Below are 12,500 nucleotides of genomic sequence, written 5' to 3'. Positions count from 1 at the left end.
ATCCAGTCAGTAACTCACTCATCCAGTCAGTAACTCACTCACCCAGTCAGTAACTCACTCACCCAGTCAGTAACTTACTCAGTCAGTAACTCACTCACTCAGTAACTCACTCACCCAGTAACTCACTCACCCAGTAACTCACTCAGTAACTCACTCAGTAACTCACTCACTCAGTAACTCACTCACTCAGTAACTCACTCACTCAGTAACTTACTCACTCACCCAGTCAGTAACTCACTCACTCAGTAACTTACTCACTCACTCAGTAACTCACTCACTCACTCACTCACCCAGTCAGTAAGTCACTCACTCACTCACTCAGTAACTCACTCACTCACTCACTCACTCAGTAACTCACTCACTCACTCACCCAGTCAGTAACTCACTCACTTAGTAACTCACTCACTCAGTAACTCACTCACCCAGTAACTCACTCACCCAGTAACTCACTCACCCAGTAACTCACTCACTCAGTAACCCACTCAGTAACTCACTCACTCAGTAACTCACTCACTCAGTAACTCACTCACTCAGTAACTTACTCACTCACCCAGTCAGTAACTCACTCACTCAGTAACTCACTCACTCAGTAACTCACTCACTCACTCAGTAACTCACTCACTCACCCAGTCAGTAACTCACTCACTCACTCACCCAGTCAGTAACTCACTCACTTAGTAACTTACTTACTCAGTCAGTAACCCACTCAGTCAGTAACTCAGTCAGTCACTTATCCACTCTCTTACTTACTTGCAGATTGCAGGGAAGCACTCAGAGAGACCTTTCTTCTTCACCAAAGAACCCTCAATGCAATACATAATAATGTCCATCACCTGTAGGAGAGAGAGAGAGAAGGATAAAAGTGAGTGATATGTGTAATGTGTACTGTGTGTGTGTGTGTGTGTGTGTGTGTGTGTGTGTGTGTGTGTGTGTAAGTGTGTGAGCGTTACCTCCACCAGCAGGTCCACTACGTCTGAGGGCATTTTCTCAATGAGGATCTCGATGACACGCAGGATCTCGGCTTTGGCCCGAGCCAGGGCGGTGGTGTGAACGTTCTGCTGAGACTGGGATCCCTGAGACTGCATTGCTGTGTGTCTGTGCACCTACACACACACACACACACACACACACACACACACACACAACTCACTATTGGTGCTTGGCCTCCTTGATCGTTCATAAATTAGTATAAGCTAAGATATGTATATATATTTGTGTGTGTGTGTGTGTGTGTGTGTGTGTGTGTGTGTGTGTGTGTGTGTGTGTGTGTGTGTGTGTGCATGAGAGAGAGAGAGACCTCTTTGGCGATGGTGGTGATGAAGGCAGGCGGTCGTGCCGTGGCGATCAGAGAGAGAGCGTGCCGAGCGGAGCGGGCAGAGTCGGCCGCCGGGTTCAGGGGAAGACCCATTGTAATGCTAAACACACACACACACACACACACACACACACACACACACACCAAAGAGGAGGGAGAAATGGTAAAAGAATTCATTAGAATATATACAGTGAAAAGATTAGACCCAGCTTATAATGTCAGCTCAAGGTCAATGGGATCATTCAAACGGGAGCCGCGTAATAGACTGAGGACAATACGGTCGTATAATACACCCCTCCCTCTCCCTCACACACACACGCTTCACACACACACACACACACACACGCTTCACACACCAGCGTGCAAATCGCACAGTCAACTGCGCCTCGGTGAGGCCCCTTGTTAACAAATCACCCGCGCCTTTGTGTGTCTGTGTGTGAATATGCATCAGGCTCAAGGCTGGCTGATCAAAGTGTGTGTGTGTGTGTGTGTGTGTGTGTGTGTGTGTGTGTGTGTGTGTGTGTGTGTGTGTGTGTGTGTGTGTGTGTGTGTGCACGCCCTAGAGCAAAACCTTGTGACACGCGTCGTACACTGATTCCTAGCGCTATGCTAGCACTGCTCTCTGTTCCACTGTACTAGACTTTTATTTCAGATATCTTAAATCTTAAAGCTTTTCCCGCCTCACCCTCATGTGATCCTTTTTTTCAGAATCTTTCCAGTTTACACACACACACACACACACACACACACACACACACACACACACACACACACACACACGGTCACGCCTCGTCTCATGTCCCTGATGTCGATAATCCACTCCGCTATGACTATCTAAAGGGCTTAAAATCACAAACACACTTTATTTCATCTTTAATTCTCAGGGATGTTACGCTGCTGCCTTTGGGCTTTAAAACCACAGGCTGGTGTACAGCTGCACATCTCTCTCTCTCTCTCCTCCTCTCTTTCTCTCTCTCCTTCTTTTCCTTTCTCTCTCTCAGTGTTCAGGGGTGTTTACTAGAAAAGGGTCTCTTCATTTCACTGCTCAGTCATTGCACAGGACCAGCACAGTGCATCGGTTTGCTCACTTATAAATTACAAATTTCACCGAGTCCCTCGCCGACTCCCCGTCTCCCTCGCCGACTCCCCGTCTCCCTCGCCGACTCCCCGTCTCCCTCGCCGACTCCCCGTCTCCCTCGCCGACTCCCCGTCTCCCTCGCCGACTCCCCGAGTCCCCCGTCTCCCTCGCCGTCTCCCTCGCCGACTCCCCGTCTCCCTCGCCGTCTCCCTCGCCGACTCCCCGTCTCCCTCGCCGACTCCCCGTCTCCCTCGCCGACTCCCCGTCTCCCTCGCCGACTCCCCGTCTCCCTCGCCGACTCCCCGTCTCCCTCGCCGACTCCCCGAGTCCCCCGCCGACTCCCCGAGTCCCCCGCCGACTCCTCGCCTCCCTCGCCGACTCCCCGAGTCACTCACAATTTTCTCACTGACTCACTTTCTCCATCAATGAATCACTAACTAACTCACTGAATTGCTCACTCACTCCCTGATTAACTCTCTGACTCCCTGAACCCGTCAATAAACCAGCGTGATCCCTCACTGACTCACTCAATCTTTCACCGAGTTACTGAGTCCCACACTGACTCAACTGACTTTTTCAATTGCTTGCCAACTCCCTGAATCGTTTACTGACTCCCCGAATCGCTCATTAACTCACTTGAACTGCTCACTGGATCACTAACTGAATTGCTCGATAATCCTTAAATGGTAATACATCACTGAGAGTCACTCGCTCTAAGAGTCACTCGCTCAAAATCACTTGGTTGTTTGCTGATTCCCTAACTCACTCACCGATACACCAAACAAATCACCAAATCACTCTTCTATCTTATTGACTCTTTCCCTTTCCTCTAAATGACTCTTTACTCCTTACGTTACGCACCAAACTGCCCAGTAACCTTTTACTCTGACTCACTATCTGACTGACTCACCCAGTGACTCACTAAATAAATGTCTGTCTTATGGCTTCTCATATGAATTTACTCACTTACACGGTCCCTGACTCGATCGCTGCTGACTTGCCCCTGACTCACCAACTCACTGAATCACTCACTGAGTCGAACGCTAACTAAATCCTACACAAACCGAACACTGACTTACTCCTTTTTTTGATTGACTCTCTACTCGCTGATCCCTTGTTTTCTTACCTACTGACTGACTGACTCACCACATCGCTCTCGCTATTCTTCTCCCATTAGGTCTGTTCTTCCTGCTTGCTCGACTTTCAGCTCCTACTGCCTCACTGACTTTCTGATTCACTGACGACTCACTGACTCTGTCTGTGAATGAATTACTGACTCAGTAAATCACTTAATCAGCCGCATATTCATTGTGACCGATCCCTGAACTCCCCGACTCAAATCGGACCCCTCCTTCTTTCACACTCCTCTCTCTCTCTCTCTCTCTCTCTCTCTCCCTCTTTCTCTCTCTCTCTCTCCCTCTCTCTCTCTCTCTCTCAGGACCGGTGTAATGGCAGTAGAGGTAATAACTGGAAGCCAGAAACAGTTCTGTCGGCATGATAACACAGAGCTTTTACACCACACCACCTGGGATTTCCTTCTGCCTCTGAACTCATCAGAACAATAACGACCTAACGCTTGCCCTACAACTCCGGCACATATCACACACACTGAGAACGAGGAAGCAATAGATAGAGAGAGAGGGAGAGGGAGAGATGTTGTCAATGCTTATAGCACTACACGCATGTTGACGCTTCTAGACTGTAAAAATCACTCCTGTCTGGCGTTTGATCGGTCTCCTGAGCTAAAGTTAGCTTAGCGCCGCTGATCAATGCCGCTCCAGCTGCACAGCTGTTCCTGATCAATCTCCTTCATCCTCCTCCTCGGTGCGCCCAACCCACATGAAACGCCTAATGATCTCGGCCACGCAACACAACGAAACATCACACCGCTCGGGTTCGAAGCTGGATTACAAATAACAAGTCGATCTCGGAGGAACGGAAAAGGAAGAAGTCTTCTGGAAGAAAATTTAAAGCGTCGGTATATAACACGAGGGCGTGATGTTTAAAGAAATAGCGTTATTAAATTAAAAACGCCCAAAAAAGATTGTTCTGCCTTATATATAAATGTATACTCCTAAAGACAAGTTGTTGCAAAAACTTTTTTTTTTTTTTTAAACTTGTACATCTTTGCAGATTGATGTTTAACTACAGGCGCGATTTAATTTTCCACAACTAAATCCTCGATCAATCTGTTAATCACAAATATTGATTAATACATCCATGTGCTTGAGGGGGTGTGCAGGATAAATTTCATGATATTTTCCTCCTTGAGATATGTAAGTAATATACTGTATGTACACATACACACACAACCCACATGAAACTGCTATAGAAAGTGCTAAAAGCTTAAGAATCTAAAAAGAAAAGTTACATACTGGCGCTTTAATGGATTAAAGGGTCAATATGTATTTTTAGAAAATGTGTTAATAAAAAAATATATGCATTTTGTGTGACCTCACTAAAGGATGCTGAAACATTTACACACACACATACACACACACACGTACTAACATAAATACACAACTGTAAACGTAAACAAGACAAATTCTGTTCAGTATTTTTTATAAATATAAACACATGGCTGTACAATTTATTTCATACATTTATAAACATTTATTTAACAGCTAGATAACTAACATACACACACACACACACACACACACACACACACACACACACACACACACGCATTGTAACAGTAGCAGGATAAACTGTCAATATCACTGATCATATTATTTAATCTTTACTTTTAAAGGTTTATGCCCTAAGCATAAGGTTTAACACACACACACACACACACACACACACACACACACACAGCCTCAAATGAATCAATGTTTTTAGCAAGCTGTTGCATTAAGATAAGAAACCGGAAAAGTATCAGCGTTATGAGATCACAAGTTTCCTCACCTTCAGCTTTAACACTGAAATACGTAACAATTCAGGTGAACTGCAGGCTGTCAATCACGGGCGCTCATTAGCTCATTTGCATTGGAGGCCACACCCACAAATCTATCAGGTCAGTCTTATATTATCATTTACTCTGTCAGTTGGTTTTAATTTAACAATTATTTTTTTGTAGAAATAAAAACAACTAAAATTATTTTGATATCCTGTTCTCTGAAGGTTTCCTGCATTTAATTAATTCTATGTATAAATTAAATAAATTAAAGTATGAGCTCAAATTCAGTATATTACTAACTAGAGCATGCTTAGAAACCAAAACACAGCTGTAAAAATTAACACATTTATCTATTTATTTACCGGTTTTATTTTTTTGATAATGTGATTATGACAAAAACTAAAATATATTTAATTTTATATAAAGTAAAAATGTATTTATATTTCTAGACAAAATTAAATATATATAAACACAATTAAATATATAAGTGAATTTTTTTTATTAGTAAATAAAAAAAAATAAAATGCATTAAAACATCTTACAATAATACAGTTTCATTTTGTTGATATTTTGCAATGTTGTTTTATTTGAAGTGTCACTTAATTATTTATAATTAATAAAACACATTATAAGCAGTATTAAAAATCAATAAATGTGGGATAAAATGAACAAATAAAAGATTTTACACTTTATAATTTTAGAGCAGGATCAATAATAGCTTTTTATATTCTCATTAATGCACATATTATTAAAAAAAAATTACTGATGAATATTTTTATGAAAAATTTATTTAGAACTGTCAAACTGAATTATTAATAAATAGTTTATAAAAGCATGAATACACTTATTATAATCACATTATATATGTATATGTACAGTATATATATATTAGATTTAGATTTTAAAGACGTAGATTCTTCGTATTATATTATTATGATTTTATTAGTATAGAATCTAAAATATAATATAATATTATATGAATATTATTTTAAAGTGCATATGTTTTGCAGTACTCCATGCTTAAACACAAACATCCTCCAGGAACAGAAATTTGTTTGTGTGTGTGTGTGTGTGTGTACTCATGTTCCCGGCTCATTGTAAGAAAGCTCTCCGATGTCTAGTTATCAGAATAAAGGGATTATTTTTTGCCATCAGCACATCTGCATGCGCATGACTTCCAGTCCTCGTTAAAGCTCGAGCGACGAACCGGTCAATAAACTTCGTCTGTTTTAAGCCGAGACGCAGCGAGTGCACAGGATTAAAAATGCAAAGGGGAGACCTGGCTCAGTTTCAAGTCTGATTTCACTGGGATCGGGTCTAATCACTCATCAGGTCAGGTGTTGGATTTGTTTAAGATGCTTTAACATTTACACACGGCATTACAACATTTGTATAACAATCAGTATTAATTGTAATGTTTGTGCATTGATAAATATCGGTTTAATGTCTAGAGATATTTTTGATATGATTAAATACCAAAAAAAGAATTATCAACAAAAAATAAAAAAAAAAGGCTCATATATATTTATTTTTTATGGATTATTCATTATTGTATTTAGTTCAATTATAACTGTAAATGTTTATGTTTTGTACTGTAAAGACACATTAGGTTTAGCTCATTCTAGCTTATTTTTTATTTTTTACTGCATCAGTTTTCAGTTCTGATAATCATAAAGTGTTATTGCGCCTTGTGTCTAAATATCTTAATATTATGCACATATTCTGTTACTGTATTCTATAACGTTGTGTATAATCTACACTTGTAATGATTGTTTCGTTTTTATTTATTGGATTATGGTCCAATAAACCAATGCAGACTGTTTTTTTTTTTTTTTTTTCAAAAGATGAGAGAAATCAGATTCTTCCAGCTTCCTAAATAAAAAAAATAAAGAATCCATTTTAATTCACAATTCTGTTTGATTATAATTTTTTTAATACCAGAAAAAATATATATATTTCTAGCCAGTCAAAGGGTCGAATTAGTATTGGTACAACTGCACTGTGTGTGGCGTGTAAACATTAAATCAAGGTTAAATCAAGGTTAGATAAATGAGAAAATGTGTGCTGGAAAATAATAGTAATAATAATAATAAAAATAATAATAATATATTTTTATTATTATTAATAATATTAATATTAAACTTTTATGTTACATATAATTTGGTATAACAAGTCATTGTGTTTTATAAACCTTATGTTTATAAACCTTATGTTTGTCACAAGCCAAAATATTCACTGCAATTATTATTATTATTGTTATTATTATTATTGAATCCAATATTTTACAAACAGAGTTGCAGTGGTGTGTGTGTGTGTGTGTGTGTGTGTGTGTGTGTGTGTATGTGTTAGAGCAGGAGAAGTGATGAGTTGCTGCTCTGGTGAACACTGACACACGGCCAATGGGAGACTAATTAATGCAGAGAGAACAGCCTGAAGGATGCGCGCGCACACACACGCACACACACACACACACACACACACACACACACACACACACACACACACACACAGAAAACTTAATCATCTACGCATCCAAAGCAAGGCAAAAAACGAAAAAAATAAAACAAAAACGAGGTCAAAACTACAGAATGAAGCAACACATGACAACTCACTAAGAACTTAATGAGCGACAAAAAAACCTAAACAATAAACAAACAAAAAAAGCAGACAACTTTAAAACAACATAAAATTCCAACTCAGAAGATGAATTAATGACAGAGAAAACAAAACCAACCAAACAAGCGCGAAACAAAACAAAACAAAAACAACACTCCAGAAGCCCGAATCCCAGGGCATCTGAGTGGAAACCGCGGGTTGGACCCGCCTCGTCTCCGAGCCACGGGACGCAGTAGCGGGTGAAGGCGGGGAGACTGAGGGAGATCTGCAGATCAGTAGATGTGTGTAAATGAGGGATTAAATGACTGATCCTCTGTCTCTAAAGCTCTAAAGCTCCGGCCCTCTGCCAATAACCGATCAATAACTTTGATCAGAAGAGCGATCGGGATAAAGCGGGTTCTCGGTCTCACACGCTGTTCCAGTAGAGCGTAAACACAAACAGCAGCAAAGAGACGTGAGAGACCAGAGGGACGAGGGGGTCAGGAGAGATGAGAGAGACGGGAGTGACAATATAGATAAGAGGGACAAGAAAGACGAGATGGACAAGAGAGATGAGAGGGACGAGAGCGATGAGAGACACAGGAGAGAGAAAAGAGACAAGAGCGATAAAATTGTTAGGAGAGATGAGAAAAATGAGAAGGAGAGGGACAAGACAGGCGAGAGGGCGAGAGGGGGGAGAAGAGAGTTGAGAGGGACAAGAGGGAAGAAAGGGACATGAGAGATGAGAGAGACAGGAGTAAAGAGAGGGACAAGAGAGACAAGAAAAGACAGGGAAGAAAGGGACAAGAGAGACTAAAGAGACAGGAGGGAAGTAAGGGACAAGACTGAAAGGGAAGGACAGTAAGGAAGAAAGGGACAATAGAGATGAGAGGGACAGGAGAAAAGAAAGGGACAAGAGAGATGAGAGGGACAGGAGGAAAGAAAAGGACAAGAGACATGAGAGGGACATGAGAGATGAGAGGGACAGGAAGATAGAAAGGGACAAGAGGAATGAAAAGGACAGGAAGGAAGAAAGGAACAAGAGGGATAAAAAGAAAGAAAGGGACAATAGAGATGAGAGGGAAGAAAGGGACAAAAAAGATGGAAAGGACAGGAAGGAAGAAAGGGACAAGAGAGATTAGAGGGGCAAAAGTGAAAAAATGGGCAAGAGAGACGTGAGGGATGGGAAGGAAGAAAGGGACAAGAGTGATGAGAAGGACAGTAAGGAAGAAAGGGACAATAGAGATGAGAGGAAAAATAGGGACAATAGAGATGAGAGGGACAGGAGAAAAGAAAGGGACAAGAGAGATGAGAGGGACAGGAGGAAAGAAAAGGACAAGAGACATGAGAGGGACATGAGAGATGAGAGGGACAGGAAGATAGAAAGGGACAAGAGGAATGAAAAGGACAGGAAGGAAGAAAGGAACAAGAGGGATAAAAAGAAAGAAAGGGACAATAGAGATGAGAGGGAAGAAAGGGACAAAAAAGATGGAAAGGACAGGAAGGAAGAAAGGGACAAGAGAGATTAGAGGGGCAAAAGTGAAAAAATGGGCAAGAGAGACGTGAGGGATGGGAAGGAAGAAAGGGACAAGAGTGATGAGAAGGACAGTAAGGAAGAAAGGGACAATAGAGATGAGAGGAAAAATAGGGACAATAGAGATGAGAGGGACAGGAGAAAAGAAAGGGACAAGAGAGATGAGAGGGACAGGAGGAAAGAAAAGGACAAGAGACATGAGAGGGACATGAGAGATGAGAGGGACAGGAAGATAGAAAGGGACAAGAGGAATGAAAAGGACAGGAAGGAAGAAAGGAACAAGAGGGATAAAAAGAAAGAAAGGGACAATAGAGATGAGAGGGACAGGAGAAAAGAAAGGGACAAGAGAGATGAGAGGGACAGGAGGAAAGAAAAGGACAAGAGACATGAGAGGGACATGAGAGATGAGAGGGACAGGAAGATAGAAAGGGACAAGAGGAATGAAAAGGACAGGAAGGAAGAAAGGAACAAGAGGGATAAAAAGAAAGAAAGGGACAATAGAGATGAGAGGGACAGGAGAAAAGAAAGGGACAAGAGAGATGAGAGGGACAGGAGGAAAGAAAAGGACAAGAGACATGAGAGGGACATGAGAGATGAGAGGGACAGGAAGATAGAAAGGGACAAGAGGAATGAAAAGGACAGGAAGGAAGAAAGGAACAAGAGGGATAAAAAGAAAGAAAGGGACAATAGAGATGAGAGGGAAGAAAGGGACAAAAAAGATGGAAAGGACAGGAAGGAAGAAAGGGACAAGAGAGATTAGAGGGGCAAAAGTGAAAAAATGGGCAAGAGAGACGTGAGGGATGGGAAGGAAGAAAGGGACAAGAGTGATGAGAAGGACAGTAAGGAAGAAAGGGACAATAGAGATGAGAGGAAAAATAGGGACAATAGAGATGAGAGGGACAGGAGAAAAGAAAGGGACAAGAGAGATGAGAGGGACAGGAGGAAAGAAAAGGACAAGAGACATGAGAGGGACATGAGAGATGAGAGGGACAGGAAGATAGAAAGGGACAAGAGGAATGAAAAGGACAGGAAGGAAGAAAGGAACAAGAGGGATAAAAAGAAAGAAAGGGACAATAGAGATGAGAGGGAAGAAAGGGACAAAAAAGATGGAAAGGACAGGAAGGAAGAAAGGGACAAGAGAGATTAGAGGGGCAAAAGTGAAAAAATGGGCAAGAGAGACGTGAGGGATGGGAAGGAAGAAAGGGACAAGAGTGATGAGAAGGACAGTAAGGAAGAAAAGGACAATAGAGATGAGAGGAAAAATAGGGACAAGAGAGATGAGAGGGGCAGGAGAGGACAAGAGAGATGGGACTGACAAAAAGTGACAAGGAACGGGATAAACAAGAGAGACGAAAGAGACAGATTGAGGGCAGCATAGCGTGGTGACATCAGAAATAACGTTTTTTGTTTATTACTGCGATGTTACTGTGATTATTGTGACTCTGGAGGAAACTTTGGGTTTAAGGATTTATATCGGGATGAAAAGGTCGAATCTGGAGCGTGTGAAGGTTTTCACTGAGACACGATCACACACAGGAATAAAAGAAATACAGAAACATGTAAATCAATCTATCTAATCTGTGTATCTCCTGCTTCAGCGCACACACACACACACACACACACACACACACACACACACACACACTGCTCATATGCTCTGTCTGTCTGACTCACATACTTAGACTGAAGAGTTAATTTGACCTAAAAAAAAAAATTAAAAATTAAAATCCATGTCAGCCATTTTGATGTGGCGGTCAGACAGAGGAGTGTGTCATCATAATGTTAACAGGGTGAGAGAGAGAGAGAGAGAGAGAGAGAGAGACAGAAAGAGATAAATGGAGCGAGAGAGAGAGAAAATTGAGAAAGATGAACATAACTGTGCATGAGAAAGAGACAGAGACGGAAATAAAAAGGCTGCGAGTGAGTAAGAGAGAGAGTGAGAGAGCAAGACGAAGTAGGGATGAAGACAAAGTGCATGTGTAACAGGGATAGCCGAGAGAGAGAGAGAGAGAGAGAGAGAGAGGAAAAGAGAGAAAGGGACAGAGAGAGATATACGGTATAATAAAAACAATGTCAGTAAGAAAGAATGAAAGAGAAACAGAGAGGGAGACAGGAAGGGAAAGAGACATAAGGACAGGAGTATTTTAAAAAGCGAGAAAGCGCAAACAAGACAGACAGATAAATACAGTGTGTGTGTGTGAGAGAAAGAGAGAGAGAAGGGAATGGAAAGAAGCATAAAGAAAGAGAGATTGAGTGAGAGACGGATAGAAACAGAGCAACAAATCTCCCTCCACGTTTAGCGGTCACCCGTTTCTCGTCCCCTCCTTCGTCCCTCTCTCCCGCCTGATAAATGAGTGCCATTTTGCGCTAACTCTATTATCAGCTCGCGTCACTAAAAGAAGGCAGACGTATTTATATTGATAATAACTCCGCGGCGGTGATCGGGTTTCGTCTTAACGAGGTGAGCCGGGTCCGGGGGTATCCTTCAAACGCCTAACCCAGTTAGCGGGGTGGCCCGGCCCATGCTGACCTGCAGACATATGGGTCCTCCCTCCTCCTCTTTAAGCTCGAGCCGTCCAGTGCGGCAGACGTCCTTACATCATATTAATGTCCTGCAATCACATTACGGCCTGCGTCTTCGCCGCAGCGTGCTGCGTCCCAGGCTGCATATCTGGGGGACGCCACGCACAGGACGACATCACCCTGACACTCACACAGCGCGGCCACGCTCAGGACCGTCCTCGTCCAAACACTCGCACAGAGCAGTCATGATCAGGACTGTCCTCGTCCAGACACTCGCACAACGCAGTCATGATCAGGACTGTCCTCGTCTAGACACTCGCACAGAGCAGTCATGATCAGGACTGTCCTCATCCAGACACTCGCACAGAGCAGTCATGATCAGGACTGTCCTCGTCCAGACACTCGCACAGCGCAGTCATGATCAGGACTGTCCTCGTCTAGACACTCGCACAGAGCAGTCATGATCAGGACTGTCCTCGTCCAGACACTTGCACAGCGCGGCCACGCTCAGGGCCGACCTCGTCCAGACAGCACAGTCATGAACAGGACTGTC

The 12,500-nt window shown here is 42.5% G+C and overlaps 1 protein-coding gene across 1 annotated transcript in view; it reads right to left on the bottom strand.

Annotated features, from left to right (window-relative positions):
- LOC128507531 (WD repeat-containing protein 7) overlaps positions 1 to 12,500 on the bottom strand; it is a 130,895-nt gene that overhangs the window by 16,202 nt on the left and 102,193 nt on the right. Inside the window, exons 23-25 of the mRNA XM_053478520.1 lie at positions 1,298 to 1,415; positions 951 to 1,103; positions 751 to 833 (exon numbers count right to left, since the gene is read on the bottom strand). Coding sequence (XP_053334495.1) covers positions 751 to 833; positions 951 to 1,103; positions 1,298 to 1,415 — 354 coding nt within the window. The remainder of the gene's footprint in view (positions 1 to 750; positions 834 to 950; positions 1,104 to 1,297; positions 1,416 to 12,500) is intronic.

Source organism: Clarias gariepinus, chromosome 19 (assembly GCF_024256425.1).
Source record: "Clarias gariepinus isolate MV-2021 ecotype Netherlands chromosome 19, CGAR_prim_01v2, whole genome shotgun sequence".
NCBI classification, from domain to species: Eukaryota; Metazoa; Chordata; class Actinopteri; order Siluriformes; family Clariidae; genus Clarias; species Clarias gariepinus.
This window is presented reverse-complemented; position numbering and strand designations above follow the sequence as displayed.